The sequence below is a fragment of the Camelina sativa genome, chromosome 3, assembly GCF_030686135.1.
Source record: "Camelina sativa cultivar CO46 ecotype springtype chromosome 3, ASM3068613v1".
Classification (NCBI taxonomy): Eukaryota; Viridiplantae; Streptophyta; class Magnoliopsida; order Brassicales; family Brassicaceae; genus Camelina; species Camelina sativa.
In genome coordinates, this window is record NC_141882.1 from 2829443 (window position 1) to 2845293 (window position 15851).

Here is a 15851-nt window from a genome sequence, read left to right on the forward strand (position 1 = left end):
AGAACTACAACCAGGAGTGCGACAACTGCAGCTGCGGATCAAACTGCAGTTGCGGGTCAAACTGTAGCTGTTGAAGAAACTGATTGTGGTCTAAAATCATATATGCCAAGGAAAGTGAGAAAATATGTGTTTGATGATTATTAATATTTGTGTATGTTGGAATAAAGGCTTGGCATATTGTGTTGCGTTTGCGTAATAACTATTATTACTATTATTAAGCTTGACTTGTTCCTGCTGTGTAATGTTTTTTTTTTTTAATTTGTAACGTAAGACAAAAATATATAAAGTTTATGTATTGACTTTTGTGATTTTTAAGATTTTATATGTCTCCTCTCCATATCTAGAATGTCGGAAGACAAGTTTAGTTAGCTATCTTATCATAAACATGTATATAGATTTACAATTTTTATTAAAATGTTTGTAGCATTTTTCATAATCGTCCTGTTTTATTAAACAATGTGAAATAATCAATTATAAGAATTGTGAAAATATTTCATTGTACAACAGTTGAGAGACTTCTCCATGACAGACAAATTGGTTGATCTACTGAAACAAGTTGAACTCAAAAGAGATACAAAACTAAACTAGTCAACACAGATATTCTCCAATTTTAATCTCTCTGATCCCTCACCATCACCGTCTACAAGCATTTTCAGACCATCTTTAAGCTCAGCCACGCCTTCTTCAAGAACTGCGCAAACCGGAAATATTCTCACTCCTTTCACTCTCCTCTCAAGTTCTTTCAATCTCTCCTCTGCACCATCCTCATCGATCTTATTTGCCACAATCAAAGACGACCTATCAGATAACCCTTCTTCATGGAACTCAAGCTCCATCACCAGATCTCTCAGTTGTTGCCACGGTGTCACTCCTCTGCAACCATCTAGCCCCGATGCTAAATCCACAACATAGGCCAAGACTTTGGTTCGTTCGATGTGACGGAGAAAGTTGTGACCTAGACCGCGGTTCTGATGAGCTCCTTTTATAAGTCCTGGAATATCTGCTACCGTCATGGAGAAGTCATCGTAGTTTACGTTTCCTAGATTGGGACGGAGTGTCGTGAACGCATAGTGGCCAACGCGGGGTTTAGCACGGGATAGTGCACCAAGAAGAGTGCTTTTCCCTGCGTTTGGCAACCCAACAAGGCCTACATCGGCGATGCTCTTAAGCTCTAATATCAGAACAGACTCAGAACCGAGCGAACCGGCTTTGATACTTGACCGTTCATCTTCTTCATCTTCAGCATCGCCCTCCATGCTCTTCAAACTAGTTTGACGGATAACGGATTTAGCAAACTTGCTGCCTCTTACATAACGTGTACCACAAACGTTACCCAAACCGCCTTCACCACCACGAGCAATAATTATTCTCTGACCTTGTTGTGTTAATTCCGCAACGTTATACCTGATTTGATCAATCTCTTCGTCGCTGTCTTCAAAACAATCTTCAACTGGTATGCCTAAATGTCTTGTTACACTCGCTTCCTCAGTATCAACTTCAACAGACTCGGGCATAGTTTCCTGATGAGCACCAAGGTTCTCTTCGAGTGCAGGATCCTCAACCAGTGAGCCAGGAAGCTCCCATGGATCCAAATCTTTGGGAGACTCGTTTTCCACCTGAGATGGAATCTCACCCTCCTGAAGATGAATCACTGTCCCAATGGGCACTTGCAGTACCTGCAGTAACAAAAATAAACGCAGAGCGATGTATAAGGTCCCGCAAAAAAACAAAGAAAGAAGCAGAGGAACACAGTAATAGAAATATTAAAAAACCTTGTCTTCTCCTCTGTTTCCTATCCTGTTCTTGGAAGTTCCATGACCAGCTTTCCCACCTTTCTACAAAAATCATAAAACCATTTAAAGGGAAATGCTCATGGAAACAATCTTCCCAGAAAACGAAAAAGAGTGAGACAAACTTACAACATGAGGTTGTAACCCGCTGAAATCCCAAACAGCGTGAGTGCATTCTAGTATCACATCACCACCTCTCCCACCATTTCCACCTAAACTAAGTTCCAATCACATTACATCAACATAAAAATTCTTCAAAGCAATCAATCACTCAAAAAAGTGTTCCAATTCTAAAGTAAACCAACAAAACCTAAAACATAGCTATGGATTGGGAACAATTCAACAATTCTGTATTATCAAATTCGGAGATAGTACCATCAGGTTTTCCATAGCGATCGGCACGGCTCCGTCGAACGCTGGAACAACCACTGCCACCTTCACCGCCACGTGCGTACAGAGTAAACCTATCTCTCATTCTAGTCTCCTGCACAACAAATTCACAAATCAGATTCAGTGAGGAAAAAAGCAAAAGAGAGGGTTTTTCTATGTGGGAAAAGTGAATAGATGATGAATTCACCTGCAAAGGCGTCTCTTTCCCTTTCTTCTCCGGCGAATCTGAGTAGAATACCACTGGATAACTCATCCATGGCGGTTTTTGACTTCTTCCGTAAGATCCCAAGTATCGGACCCTGCTTAGCCACATCAACTTGTTTCCGACGGATCTCCGGCGACCTAAGCAAAGTTTACAGTAAACTAGCACATAGGAAAGTGCCCCGCTGAGGTAATTGATCGATCGAGGAGTCGCCGCGGTGGTGGTCGGAGGAGGCGGAACGAGCAGAAGCAATGGCTTCAGGGTTTAACGTAACAGGCTCGGCCCAATAAAGTAACAACGGCCCATTTAGTAAAATAAATGGACTGAATTATCCAATTAACTAATTTAACTTCTTCCAAAAAAATACTTTTATTCATCAAAAATTTTGTATCAAGCACATATTTTTATATCTTCAGGGTTTAACATAACAGGCTCGGCCCAATAAAGCAACAACGGCCTATTTAGTGAAAATAAATGGATTGAATGAGCCAATTTAACTAATTTAATTGCTTACAAAAAAATACTTTATTCATCAAAAAATTTGTATCAAACACACATATTATATACATGTATATCCAAAAATAGAAGGCAAAAATCTACCTGAAAATATTCAAATTTGAGATTTTCTATTTGCAAACTTATGTACTAATAGAGACAAAGCAGTTCATCTAGAAGATCATCAAAAATCAAATCTTCAAGCTCAAGAGTAAGCCATTCAGAATCACCTCGTAGATTCATCCACCCATCAGCTTTTGTAAGATCTCTTCCTACAATATCGTCCAATGAACGATCTCTATACTCAGCTCCTAAACCAGAGAGGTTCCACTCGACTCTTCCCCATACCTCATCAAGATAACGTTTGCCATATGGAAATGTTTTAGGGAAGTATATGTATGATTCGTTTTGAGTCTCTACGATTGCCTCGTTAACCAAATCAAAGAGAAGTTCTCTGTTGTTCACTACTGATTCTTCTTGTATCTCGAGTTCGTATACTAGTGATGGATTCAGTGGTTGTTCCTCTGAGTGCCATTTTTCTCCGTTGTTTTTGTTGTCGAGGAAGCCTGAAACTTCTAAAACCTTCTTTACATAACAGAAGTAGGCATCTTTGTCTTCTTCTTCTTCTTCATGGTTGAAAATCTCTACAGAAGTTAGACCTAAACCTGTAGAACAAGCATCCAAAAAGAATTGAGATTTGAATATCTTTCTCTCATCAAACTATGAATATATCTATATAGTTCGTTCAAGAGGGTACCTTGTGAGGGTAAAGTTTCTGTCTTTTGTGCAGTATCTTCCAAAGAATCAGTACAAGGAACAGAATCTGGATCTTGTTGGAGGCTTCTTTGGTTTGGGCTGTCTAAGTGATTTTCTTGGCTTCTCTCTTCTTGCACCACATATTTTTCTTCCTTCTCTGCTCTTACCGGAGATTCTGATAACAACAAAGATTTCTTGGATCCGAAGTTAGTATCTCGGTCTATATATTTCCTAGGTTCCAGGTTGGAAGTAGAATTGTCTCTGGGAAGGTCGGTCAGAAATGAACCAAGAACTTCAAGACTGGACAAGGACGAAATCCGTCTGAAGAATTGCGGTTTATTATCTCTTGAATCACTCTTTCTATCTTCATATGAAAGTTTTAAGCTCTTGGAACGCAATTCACCACCTTCTCTTCTAAAACTATGCTCCAAGAGTTGAGAATATCTCACCACATAATCATCTTTAGCGACATCCGAAACCTTCTTCTTGTTCTTCTTTGTGTGATTTCGGTCTTTAAGTGCGTTTTTGAGCAACTTCTTGATTTCTCTAAATCCGTTTATAACAGTGTGGTTAAACCCATGATCATCATCAGCTGAGGCACGAGAAGGAGAGATTGGTTTGTGTTCTAGAGAAGAAGTGTCTCTTGGAACATTCAAATTCAAAACCGCACTGTTTTGGTTTGGAGAATACCAGTTCTCCTTCTGCTTGTGATCAATTCTAGCAGGACTTGGAGAGCGTGAGACAGGAAACGAGCCTGACTTGGGCAAAACTCTTGGATTAGACTTGATCTGGACTTGATCATTCATTATCTTGACAAAAACATCTTCTTTTCTCAGGATTTCAAGAAAATCAACGTACTCAGTTACTTGTTTCGTAGTCATCATCTTCTTCAGTTTTGCTTCTGATCTCGTTGGCTTATTATCTGCAACAAAATTAACTATCTTCGAATCTTCATCCTTAGAATCAAGAAACGGTTCATGTTCCTCTGTTCCACGTATCAAGGAATGAGTTCTTGGGGTCTTCCAACCTAAGAAAACAGAGTAAACGAATCATTCAACAAAAATTACTTCGAAAAATAGTTAGAAAAATTACAAAACGGGCTTACAAATTGGGCGGTTCTTAGTTCTCCAATGGTGAAAGTCAAGCACATGAAGCATTCCAGCTAACCATCCTGATTTGTGATTGTCTTTGCCATGTTTTGGACTCGAATTCTCGTTTTTCAAATGCTTCCCCATTTCAAACCTAATGATGATCTGCCAATTAAATTAAGTTTTTTTTTAGCAACGAACTGTCTGAAAGACACAATATATTATACTCATTACCCTAAAAAAAAATACAAATTTAGTCAGAAACACAGAGACTTGGTAGCTTTTCTGAAATCGTCAAAATCCAACCAAAATATAATCAAATCATCACTATCGATAATAATCTAAGCAAAAGAGGAATCATATCCGTTAAAAAGTTATACTGTAAAAGCTGACCTGATCAAGAAGAGGAAGAAACAACAGCAGGTAAATTATTTGTTTCTTTACAAACGGAGAAGAACATATATAAGCTGGAAGAAGGGGATGATGATGCAACGGAAGGTGGTCTGGAAGAAAAAAGAATGAAAGAAAGACCTTAAACAAGAAGACCAAGGAATAAAGTGGAGACTTTTCGTTCTCCTATGTGGTTCTACTTTCTTTACCCGCCAACTATGGCCCGGTCTACTTGTAGAAAACTGTCAAAATGTCTGTTTCATGTATGCATAATATAACGCTCACACGCCACGAGAAAATACATGATTTTTGTTTTGTTCTCGTTCAAACACATGTATTTTCCTTTATTAAATTTAATATCTAATATATCTTCATTAATAATTGAATTTAATAAATTATTTTCTCTTCTTTTATTGATAGTAATTATTTATATATATATTTAGTGCACATTTATATTTAATTAAAAAAGCTATTTAAATATTAATAATTTTGTAGAGAAATTAGTTCAGTTTCAGTTTTAGTAGTATTGTTTAGTTTCTACCAAATTTAGAGCTTGGTCTAACACAGTGTATAAACCTTCTTGACAAGCGATTATTTAAATGAAAAGAGCCAAAAGTTCTGATCCAGAAATTTTCATAACAAAAATCTTGCGGTTGATTAACCAATTTATATGTGTTAAAAAGGTTTATAGAACTGCGCTGGTAAAAGTATGAGAGCAACCAAAGTAGGAAGGAGTAGTTGTTAGGCTACTTGTGTTTGTGGCAAATCTGTTGATACCTGTTTTATGGGAAGGTAGGCCATCTTTTTGGCTGCTTAGATTTCCTTTGTTTAGTGTTACAATTCTGTCAAATGATCATAGGATATCTAGTTCGATATAAACAGTAAAATGTAAGCCAGAATTGACCTGAAACTCAAGGTTGACCTGGAAGATTTAAGAAACCCCAATCACGCTTCGTGTTTTACCAAATACTGTTACAAGAATTAAAAGAAGAAATCAAAATAACAAAACAAAAGGGATTTAGATAATCTTGTTTAGCAAGTGGTCGCTATGAACATGTATATAAAAAATAGTTGCTTTTCTATTTGTTAATTTAAGTCTGTTCCTATCGAATTAAAAAAATGTTTAAACAAAACGTAAGTAAGAAAACGAAGTCAAAGACTTTAGTTGGCTTGGCGTGATTAAGAATAGTAATGATTCACAACTGCCCCAACCAAAGTAAATGAGTATTGCCACCAAACTCATAAAAATGAACTAATAAACACATTCATATAATTTTGTTGACGAACAACAAGAAATTAGCAGTAACAAAAGAAATGAAAGAAAAGTCCAAAACTTATAAAAAATACTATGACGTAAGAGAGGGTGAGGGTAGTGGTGGTGGGGGGAAAGGAATTATGAAAGTTGACGAAGAGATTGAAGAAAACGAGGCCGTCAGTGACAACGTGACACGTGGTTGTCTCATAGCCCATCTGATCCTCTCTATGAACACGGGATCCAACGGCGATTGCCGAAACGAAAACAAATGAGAGAATTTTGTGGCACTTTTTTTTTGTTTTATAACTATATACGTTCTTCACATTAGCCCATAAAAGATCGATCATCTACGCAAGTTCCTTAATTGGCCCTTTCCTAGTTTTCCGCAGCTAAGTTTGTAAGCAAGTCTTTTACTTGCAATGGGAGTTTGTCAAAAAAAAAAAAAGTAAAAGTCCACGCTCCATTCTGAGGCCGTGTGCCGTGTACTATTTTTTTCAGCAACGTATAGATTACACCTCTCTAAAAAGGACAAAATAACGTATTGGATATTTCTCACACACGCATAAAGAAGAAGAAGAAGAAGACTCCGTCTTTCAACTCCTCTCGTACGGCGGTCAAGACTCACACCAGAGAAGAGCGCGTGCATGCATGCACACACTAATACGAGAGTGGTCCTTATATAAACCAGCTTTTCCCATTTAAACAGAAACCCCTGACTTAAAAACTCTTTTTAAGTCAACGCCTCCTCTCACTCGTTCCTTATTAGTAGTAGTTGTTGTTATTACAACTCTCTGCGAAATTTTCATTTACTTATTTTCAACGTCACACTTTTTTTCATCTACTATTTATAATTTTCTGTAAAACACCAATCCTTTTTTTTTCCCTTATCAGGGATTTTTTAAAATCAGACAAAAAAAACGAATAATATCTCTTCTATTTTTCTCTTTTCTTATATTCGATATTTAATACAATTGGGTTACTAGAAAAATCATTTTCTCTTTTGCACATAAGTCAACTCTTCTCTCTCTCTCTCTCTCTCTCTATATATCTCTTTAATTACTTCTTCTTTCACCTTCTCTTTGGATTTTTTTCTCCCATTGATGAACAACAACAAATCAATCTCATATTGAATTTTTATCAAATCGTCTATATAATATTGACTTTGAAACTCAAAGATTCCTTTGAAAATAAACGTTTCTTTGATGGGTAACGGAGTAACAAAACTGAGCATGTGTTTCACAGGCGGAGGAGGAGGAAGAGAACGTTACCGGCAAAAAAACATCTCCGTTCTTCTTCCGGTTCCTTTAGACGAAGGTTTAGGTCACTCCTTCTGCTACGTACGACCCGAACCGACTATAATCTCATCTTCAAAGGTCCATTCAGAGGAAGATACAACGACGACCATGTTCCGTACAATCTCCGGCGCTTCCGTTAGCGCCAACACAGCTACTCCTCTCTCAACTTCTCTCTACGATCCGTACGGTCACATAGACCGAGCCGCCGCATTCGAGAGCACGACTTCGTTTTCTTCAATCCCTCTTCAGCCGATCCCTAAAAGCTCCGGTCCGATCGTTTTAGGCTCGGGTCCGATCGAAAGAGGGTTCCTTTCAGGTCCGATCGAGAGAGGGTTCATGTCGGGTCCTCTTGATCGGGTCGGGTTATTCTCAGGTCCGCTTGATAAGCAAAACTCCGATCATAATCATCATCATCAGTTCCAACGTAGCTTCTCTCACGGTTTAGATTTACGGGTCGGGTCAAGAAAACGATCTTTAGTTCGGATCCTCCGTAGAGCGATCTCGAAGACGGTTTCAAGAGGGCAAAACTCGATCGTTGCTCCGATCAAATCCGTTAAAGATTCCGATCATTGGGGACTCAGGTCGGAAAAAAGCCGAAACTTGCAGCAGAACGAGAATCTCACAGTGAACAGTTTGAACTTTAGCAGCGAAGTAAGCTTAGACGACGACGTTTCGCTCGAAAGCCAGAATCTTCAGTGGGCTCAGGGAAAAGCCGGTGAGGATCGAGTACACGTGGTTGTATCGGAGGAGCACGGTTGGCTTTTCGTTGGAATCTACGACGGATTCAACGGTCCAGATGCGCCGGACTATCTCCTCTCTCATCTTTATCCCGTACTCCATCGGGAGCTTAAAGGTTTGTTATGGGATGATGAATCCAAATCTCAGAATCTTGAAAGAACCAACGGAGACGAATCCTGTTCAAATCAGGAAAATAATAACGAATCTTGTGAGCGATGGTGGGGATGTGAGTGGGATCGTGAGGGTCAAGATCTTGACCGTCGGTTAAAGGAACAGATCAACCGGAGACAAAGTGGTGGCTCGGATCGGTTGACGAATCATTCCGAAGTTTTAGAGGCTCTGTCTCAAGCTCTGAGGAAAACAGAGGAAGCGTACTTAGATGCTGCAGATAAGATGCTAGACGAAAACCCTGAACTAGCTTTGATGGGTTCTTGTGTGCTTGTCATGTTGATGAAAGGTGAAGATATTTATGTGATGAATGTTGGTGATAGTAGAGCTGTGCTTGGTCAGAAGTCCGAGCCTGATTACTGGTTAGCTAAGATTAGACAGGATTTGGAAAGGATCAATGAAGAAACCATGATGAATGATTTGGATGGTTGTGAGGGTGATCAATCGTCTTTAGTACCGAATTTATCAGCTTTTCAGCTCACTGTTGATCACAGCACAAATATAGAAGAAGTAAGTTAAAGAACTAAACAATGGTATCCGTTGGTTGTTGTTGCTCAATGCATCCGCAGTTTTGGGGTTTTACTCATTTGTTATATTCTTGTGGTTTCTTAGGAAGTTGAGAGAATCAGAAACGAGCATCCGGATGATGCTACCGCGGTGACGAATGAACGTGTTAAAGGCTCCTTGAAGGTCACTAGAGCGTTCGGTGCTGGTTTCCTAAAGCAGGTATGTATATTACATATGACTTTTGGTCATGCAACATGTGATTTTGATCTAATGACACTTTGGTTATGTTATTTTTGCAGCCTAAATGGAACAATGCGCTTCTTGAGATGTTCCAAATTGATTACGTAGGGAAGTCTCCGTACATTAACTGCTTACCGTCTCTCTACCACCACAGATTAGGGTCCAAGGACCGGTTTCTAATACTATCGTCAGACGGACTCTACCAATACTTCACAAACGAAGAAGCGGTTTCAGAGGTTGAGCTCTTCATCACATTACAACCTGAAGGAGATCCAGCTCAGCATCTTGTGCAAGAGCTTTTGTTTAGAGCTGCTAAGAAAGCTGGTACGGTGTATGTTCTTACATTCTTCTGTTCTGTTCCATAATAGATTTTAGTTTGTCTTAATTGATGTTTTTTAAAAAATTGTAGGTATGGATTTCCATGAATTGCTAGAGATACCACAAGGTGAACGAAGACGGTACCACGATGATGTTTCAATAGTAGTGATCTCTTTAGAAGGAAGAATGTGGAAATCTTGTGTATAAGAAAAAAAAAACAAATCCTTATGAGCATTACACACAAAACAAAATAGTGTGTGTTCATGGAGAAAGAGATCGATCTCTCATCGGCTCTGAATCATGTATAATGTTGATAAACAGAGAATAAAAAAAAAAGTTTTGGCAACTAATTAGGAGTCCTCCTAGTGCGTCATAAATTAGTGGTCAAAGGTTGGTTCTTTGAATGTAAGTTTCTTTCTTCCAACTACTAACTGTATGTGAATAGAGAAGTAAATGAAGGAATTGAAAGAGGTTTGGTAATTGGTAGTATGAGATAATGAGTTACGTAGCAGTAGTGGTTCAAGAAGTTATATTCACTTCCCCTAACATTTAATTCACTTCCTCTCTCTGTTTTTTTTGTTTCACCAAATCTTTTGGCCTCTATTTGTTTTCTTGTACTAGTTTCTTCCATTTCAGGGAACTTGGTTTTTATTAAATTTGGAATTTTATGTTTTATGTAACTTCTTGTCTTTATATTCAACCTTTATGTAACTTCTTGTCTTTATGTAACACTTGCTTTTCACAATGTTGACTTAACTTTTTTTTTTTTTTGTTACCTTTGTTAGCTGTCTATTTTTAGTTTCTACCCTTTTGGGTTGCCTTTTTTTGACTGTCTAGAGTTTGATTACTTCCACACTATATTTTATACCCTACTGTTTTGTTGTGAAGAAACAGTCCATTTTAGTGGCCTTGAGTCAACATCAACCATCAATCCAACGGCCAAATTATTGTTTGTCTATTGTACATCTTGTATACAAGTAGATCCACAGAGTTAAATGTATGTATAGCAAGATTTTGATAGTAAGGCAATTACTTCAAAAAAACAGAGTGCCAACACTAGTTTGGCCGTTGTTAGGACCAGGTCTGCCTTTGTTGTTTGGTTCACAGCGCAGTAACCGACGTTTGCAAGCTGTCTGGCCAAAAAGATTGGCCACTCTCCATATTTTATGTCCAAATTTGAGTCCAATTCTTCCCCAAGGAAAAGGGTTTTTTTTTGCACTAGTCCACCCAACCCAACAGGCGGCTTTCTTGTGAGCATGTGCAGGATGATAATGCCCAACATATACAATGTCAGATTTGGGAGTTAAAAAGTCCGAACCTACTGAACTCTGGATCAGTATATGGAAAAGTTCTTCCATTGGCCTCTTCGTTATATACCAGCCCATGTTGTAGACATTTGGTAAAGTGATCATGTTTCAGGACAACAGCCAAACAGTGTGACGAGATGCCGATGTTGTAGTTTATTACTTGATGAATTTGCAAAGTGTGCACAATGTTGGGACTTGGGATCAGGGGACAAATAAATAAGTTTGTGAACTGTGAAGCAAGCAGATTCGCATTCATACAACCCAGCTTCAATTATTGGGCTCTATCAAAATGTGATTGTATAAGCCCAATTAGTTTCATATAGTGAATCTGAGATAATCAGGCTGGTTATGTCCTTAATAATTTCTGTAATGATGACAAATTGCAAAATTGACATTTCAGTATTCCGTATCATTTTTTTCTTCTTTTCTATTTTAGCATTTTATTTTACTCATATAAAAAGAAAAAACATGAAGGACTCGTAAGCAAGAAAATAAGTTTTTGTAAAGAAAAAGTAACAGTCAAAAAAGTATTTCAAATGATTTTAACCCTACCGTTAAAAGGTGGAAAGTTAGGGGTAAGGACAAAAGTAATTCAAATCTCTGTCTGCATTGTTTTCCGTGTCAATCTTTTTCTTCAACGTTTTCTTCATTATATTCTCTCCCACCTTTTCCTAACGTATTTTACATATGATGTGGTATCATTGGAAAATTATTGTTTTTATTGCAAATTACCAAAAACAACTAAAGTTACATTTTCTTCCAAATAAATTTGTTAAACAGCACACATAATCAATCAGACGACAAAGTTTTCATATTAGGCTCTACGTACTAACTAAGTCACAACCAACTGATTCTCGTCTTACAGTAAATCGATGATCTGCATTCTGCAGTATAACCAAAGTAGCTAGTGCAATAAAAAAGGGTGGTTTTAGGCTTTTAGCTTTGATTATACTGTGTAGTATATATGTATATATATAAACGTTGATATCTGGAGATCTGACTAGTATACTTTTTGCTTAAACAGTTCTAAGAAAAGAATGTACGTAAGTGTATACATGCAGAAAGTTTGAATTAATAATATCTACGTGTAGACATAAACATGTTTGTATATATAACTAGGGAATATATATATTAAGGATCATGCATTCACACAAACATACTGACACACAGATTCGTAAGATGACTGTAAAGGAAAAAGAAGCTCCTAAAAATATGTGAAAATTGTACTTTGGGAGTTTTAAAAGGTAGCATCGATCCAGAGCTGAGACACGGGATCATATATTCATATATGTTCAAGTTCCCCTTAGTCAGTGACAACCCTTTTACTTTATGAATTATCCATAGCTTTTATATATCATATGAACAATTAATAAACGATGAATCATTAGTACGTAATGTTCACCACTCGGTTTGGTAACGTAAACATACGAGCCATAGTCAAACTTGAAACGGAAAATAATAAAGTATAACTAGAAGTTTAATTAAAACAAGCTGTAATATATGATATATGTTCGATAAAATTCAGATTAAAGAGTATACAAATTAATTGGACTGTTACAGACACGTATTGAGAAATAGCAACTTCGAATTCAGATCAACCATGAAATCACGCAATACAAACAAATTATATGACACACCTGATTATATAACTGAAGTATCGATTTTATGTTGTAAAAACCACAAACTATAGTTAAGATACCTTTTAGTATACGCTAGTACTTCTCCATGATCATCGTCCCGAACACATACTCTCTGCATGCATTTAATCCTGACCGTTCGTAGTCATCTAAGTCAATCTCCACGTCGTAACATACATTAATGATCCGAAAAAAACACAAAATCTCACAAGAGTTCATTAGAAGGACCCGAGAAGTCCGAACCGGTCCAAAAGTACTGATTTGTTTGATTCCCCGGAGACGTCAAACCGGAGGCCGGTCTAGATAAGTTAGCCAAATTTGGCTGTTCTTCCATCTTCACCGGAGATGTCTGGTAAACCCTAGAATCAACCATAGAAGTAGTGGAACAAGATATCCCGACATTGTTTCCCATATTACCCTCGTTCGGGAAAGGGTATAACCCTGTTGCTGGATCGAAGAGGGTGAAGTGACTCAGCGGTCCAACAGACGTCATTAGGTTGTTTTCGTTGTTGTTGTTGTCATGAATGTTTCCAGTAATCTGAGCTGACGTATTTCGTCCATTTCCGACATGAAGAAACCCTAGATCGTTCATCAAACTCGAACCGATCTGGTGAGCTTGTTGGTTGTTGCCATTAGTAGCTGCTAAGTTCAAACCAATACCTCCGAGTTGAGTGAGATTGTAAAGTGTTGGTGAAAACGGGAACTGATGATTAGTCCTTAGCTGTCCTGAGCTTGGACTTGGAGCGTTGACCGTGGAAGACTGTTTGGACGACGAAGAAGAAGATTTTGAATTGCCATTTTTGCCCTTCTTGTTATTCTTCCGGCAGCCTCCACCGACAGGGACGTTCCTCAGGGCGCCGCCTTGTGTCCAGTAGCGACGGCAACCTTTGCAGAAGTGACGAGGCTGAGTGAGGTTATAGTTGTTGTAGTAACAGAACTTAGTGTTGCTGGAGTCACATCGAGGACACTTTAGGGGTCCGTCAGGCGGAGGTATTTTGGCCTGTCTCGCTCTCTCCGCCATCGATCCACCCATCCTCGCCGGAAGACCAGCAGAGGCAGCGACGACATGGTGGTGGTTAGGGTTAGGGTTTGCTTGGAGAGGTGGAAGTTGGTGAGAGAATAGTCCGTGGCCACTAACTATACTTCCATTTTCGTGAAGCTGGTGCTGATGATGCTGATGATTCGAATTCGTAGGCTGAAACCAAAAAAAAAAAAAAGAAAAAAAAAAGTAATCAAAATAAAAGAAAGAACCAAGAAACCTCAATTCAATTACGGGTGATATAATTCGTATTTAAAAAGGAAAAAATACCATATATATATATAGATGTTGGAATTTTAAAGAAAGCGTATTAGAAAAGAAGACGAGAATAGGAATATCTTTTGGAAATGAATCAAAATTATTACAAAACGAATCAAAACAACAACGAAGAATTTTAAGAGAGAAATTACAAAAAGAGGAGAGGACATTTAGTAATGGAAGATCAAAGAAGAAGTGAACCTGTGACCAATTAGATGAGAAAGCCATTGTTCTTCTACCCTTTATTATCTCTTTCTTCTACCTTCTTTAATAAAGTTTGATGGATCTTTAAGGGGAAAGAACTCCAAGGAAAAAATTGGTGGGGGAATCAAAAAAAAAAGAAACAAACAAAGGCAAAACGAAAGAGAGGAAGCAAGACGACCAAAGAGAAACGCTAAGAGAGCACAAAATCAGAAAGGAAAGTGAGAAGAGAGAAGGAGAACAAAGACAAATGAATTAAAGGCAAGAAAATGCATTTTTTTAATGAGAAAAAAAAAAAGAAAAGGAGTTTGATTTCGGTTCTTTTTATGCTTTCTATATATTTCTATAATTCCACTCTCATATCCTCATGTGTATACGCGTCTCTATACTTCATTTGTGTGTTATTTTTTATTTCTGATTCCCATTTTTAGGGTTTGAGTGGGGACGTTTTCCTTCGCCTATAAGGTTCCTCTCCTAGGCGTCTATGGAATAATATATATAGAAGAAACGTTCGACGAAACTATACGAAGTTGTATAACTTTTTTAATCTGAAGAAACGTTAAATATATATTTTGTAATATAACAATTTTTTAACTAAATTTTCTAATATAAATTTTAAAAATCTTTCGAGGTACTTTTACAACTTTTAGAAACATTTACGTATTTATCCTACAATAATATTGTTGGTTTTCTCATTTTTTTCGTAGTCGATTAATTTTTTTTAATAATTATATAAACCATGCAAATTACAAAATCTATACTAATTCCAACATTCTAAACAGTAATCGCTGGCCTGTCATAGATTTCATCAAAACTCGGAAATCTTAAAAAATCAAACTCATATAATTAACTCTGATCATCTTAATCCCAATTCTGCGCCGTTTTGTTCATTATAATGGAAGCTCACCAACGCCGAACACTCAACTTCTCTCTTCCCTATCTTTCTCTTTTTTCTCACGTACGTGCCTCTCTATAGAGACATCTTTGATATTAGCCAAATAGAAACGAATTAGTGCCTAATGAAAAAGATGGATGTATTATATTGGGGCAAATTAAGATACGAAAATAAATTATTTTCTACAATTATTCTTTATAATGTAGATGGCAAGCCCCATATGCCATAAATAAAGTATCTCATCATCATACCCTATTACACTTTTGTGGGATCTTGTCTATTATGCAATGGTATAAATTAAAGAAAATTTGCATTCAGTAGCATAAATAAGCGTAAAAGCTAAATAAATAACATGTGTCGTTCGTAATTATTTCAGTATATTTTTTCCTATTTTATGAAAACTCAAGAGTACTAGAAGACAACATGACCGCCGGTCTTACTTCTTCTAGTAGATAATGAAGTTTGATTTTTAAAGAGAAGAAAGAGTCGCTCGTTTCCGATTAATTACAACTTTTATTTATTGGTCCAAAATATTATGTCACAAAACGTACTACTTGTTAAAAGAGCTCTCCATTTTGCAGTTTGTCTCGACATTTTCTCTACTTTAGTCTTTCTTTTTTTCTCTTATCTCTTCATTGATCACTCGTTTCGTTTATAAATTGCTAAACTTCCTTTTCGGAAAGGGACCGGCAAAGATAGCCTACTTGCTACATTATTATAACACACTGCTTCCAGTGGGGCAAATCTCTCCACCGCGAATAGTCTAAAAAAAATCTCAATAAACGAAAAAAATAAAAGGACGTTCATGCATGAACCCATCACGAATACCTTTTTATATACCAAAACCATCATGTACACTCTTATCGTTCTTCTTCCTCCTTT

At 37.4% G+C, this 15851-nt stretch overlaps 4 protein-coding genes across 7 annotated transcripts; 1 reads left to right on the forward strand and 3 right to left on the reverse strand.

The window, feature by feature from the left end:
- Window positions 1-444: 444 nt before the first annotated feature.
- LOC104765663 (putative GTP-binding protein OBGM, mitochondrial) lies at window positions 445-2670 on the reverse strand. Of its 2 annotated transcripts, none has more exons than XM_010489421.3 (5): window positions 2368-2670; window positions 2166-2274; window positions 1920-2002; window positions 1773-1835; window positions 445-1676 (listed from the first exon to the last, which is right to left on the reverse strand). In XM_010489421.3, exons 1-5 carry the CDS (start codon window positions 2491-2493, stop codon window positions 585-587), a joined length of 1473 nt encoding a protein of 490 aa, XP_010487723.1. In that variant the 5' UTR covers window positions 2494-2670; the 3' UTR covers window positions 445-584. The 2 variants fall into 2 exon arrangements, with proteins under 2 accessions (XP_010487723.1, XP_087364216.1); XM_087508090.1 differs by having other exon boundaries at window positions 1920-2007; window positions 2368-2655.
- A 218-nt stretch (window positions 2671-2888) lies between these two features.
- On the reverse strand, window positions 2889-5353 carry LOC104765684 (protein TRM32-like). Its single transcript, XM_010489441.3, has 4 exons — window positions 5115-5353; window positions 4739-4886; window positions 3635-4660; window positions 2889-3542 (listed from the first exon to the last, which is right to left on the reverse strand). The coding sequence occupies exons 2-4, from the start codon at window positions 4866-4868 to the stop codon at window positions 3028-3030; spliced, it is 1671 nt and encodes a 556-aa protein (XP_010487743.1). The 5' UTR covers window positions 4869-4886; window positions 5115-5353; the 3' UTR covers window positions 2889-3027.
- Window positions 5354-6973: 1620 nt separating this feature from the next.
- LOC104765693 (putative protein phosphatase 2C 4) lies at window positions 6974-9978 on the forward strand. The gene is made up of 4 exons (XM_010489452.2): window positions 6974-9077; window positions 9180-9293; window positions 9374-9638; window positions 9724-9978. Exons 1-4 carry the CDS (start codon window positions 7569-7571, stop codon window positions 9837-9839), a joined length of 2004 nt encoding a protein of 667 aa, XP_010487754.1. The 5' UTR covers window positions 6974-7568; the 3' UTR covers window positions 9840-9978.
- Window positions 9979-12415: 2437 nt separating this feature from the next.
- On the reverse strand, window positions 12416-14546 carry LOC104765701 (dof zinc finger protein DOF1.1). Of its 3 annotated transcripts, none has more exons than XM_010489465.3 (2): window positions 14075-14546; window positions 12416-13771 (listed from the first exon to the last, which is right to left on the reverse strand). In XM_010489465.3, exons 1-2 carry the CDS (start codon window positions 14099-14101, stop codon window positions 12782-12784), a joined length of 1017 nt encoding a protein of 338 aa, XP_010487767.2. In that variant the 5' UTR covers window positions 14102-14546; the 3' UTR covers window positions 12416-12781. The 3 variants fall into 3 exon arrangements, with proteins under 3 accessions (XP_010487767.2, XP_010487779.2, XP_010487775.2); XM_010489477.3 differs by having other exon boundaries at window positions 13886-14244; XM_010489473.3 differs by having other exon boundaries at window positions 14026-14086.
- Window positions 14547-15851: the final 1305 nt, after the last annotated feature.

Coding starts and splice junctions, on each gene's coding strand:
- LOC104765693 (XM_010489452.2), top strand. CDS start 7,569: ATGGGTAACGGAGTAACAAAACTGAGCATGTGTTTCACAGGCGGAGGA. Junction 9,294..9,373: donor GTGCTGGTTTCCTAAAGCAG/GTATGTATATTA, acceptor TTATTTTTGCAG/CCTAAATGGAACAATGCGCT. Junction 9,639..9,723: donor TAGAGCTGCTAAGAAAGCTG/GTACGGTGTATG, acceptor AAAAAATTGTAG/GTATGGATTTCCATGAATTG.
- LOC104765701 (XM_010489477.3), bottom strand. CDS start 14,101: ATGGCTTTCTCATCTAATTGGTCACAGGTTCACTTCTTCTTTGATCTT. Junction 13,772..13,885: donor AACATCTATATATATATATG/GTATTTTTTCCT, acceptor TTTTGGTTTCAG/CCTACGAATTCGAATCATCA.
- LOC104765663 (XM_010489421.3), bottom strand. CDS start 2,493: ATGTGGCTAAGCAGGGTCCGATACTTGGGATCTTACGGAAGAAGTCAA. Junction 2,003..2,165: donor TCGCTATGGAAAACCTGATG/GTACTATCTCCG, acceptor AACTTAGTTTAG/GTGGAAATGGTGGGAGAGGT. Junction 1,836..1,919: donor GCGGGTTACAACCTCATGTT/GTAAGTTTGTCT, acceptor TGATTTTTGTAG/AAAGGTGGGAAAGCTGGTCA.
- LOC104765684 (XM_010489441.3), bottom strand. CDS start 4,868: ATGGGGAAGCATTTGAAAAACGAGAATTCGAGTCCAAAACATGGCAAA. Junction 4,661..4,738: donor AACTAAGAACCGCCCAATTT/GTAAGCCCGTTT, acceptor CTGTTTTCTTAG/GTTGGAAGACCCCAAGAACT. Junction 3,543..3,634: donor AGAAACTTTACCCTCACAAG/GTACCCTCTTGA, acceptor CTTGTTCTACAG/GTTTAGGTCTAACTTCTGTA.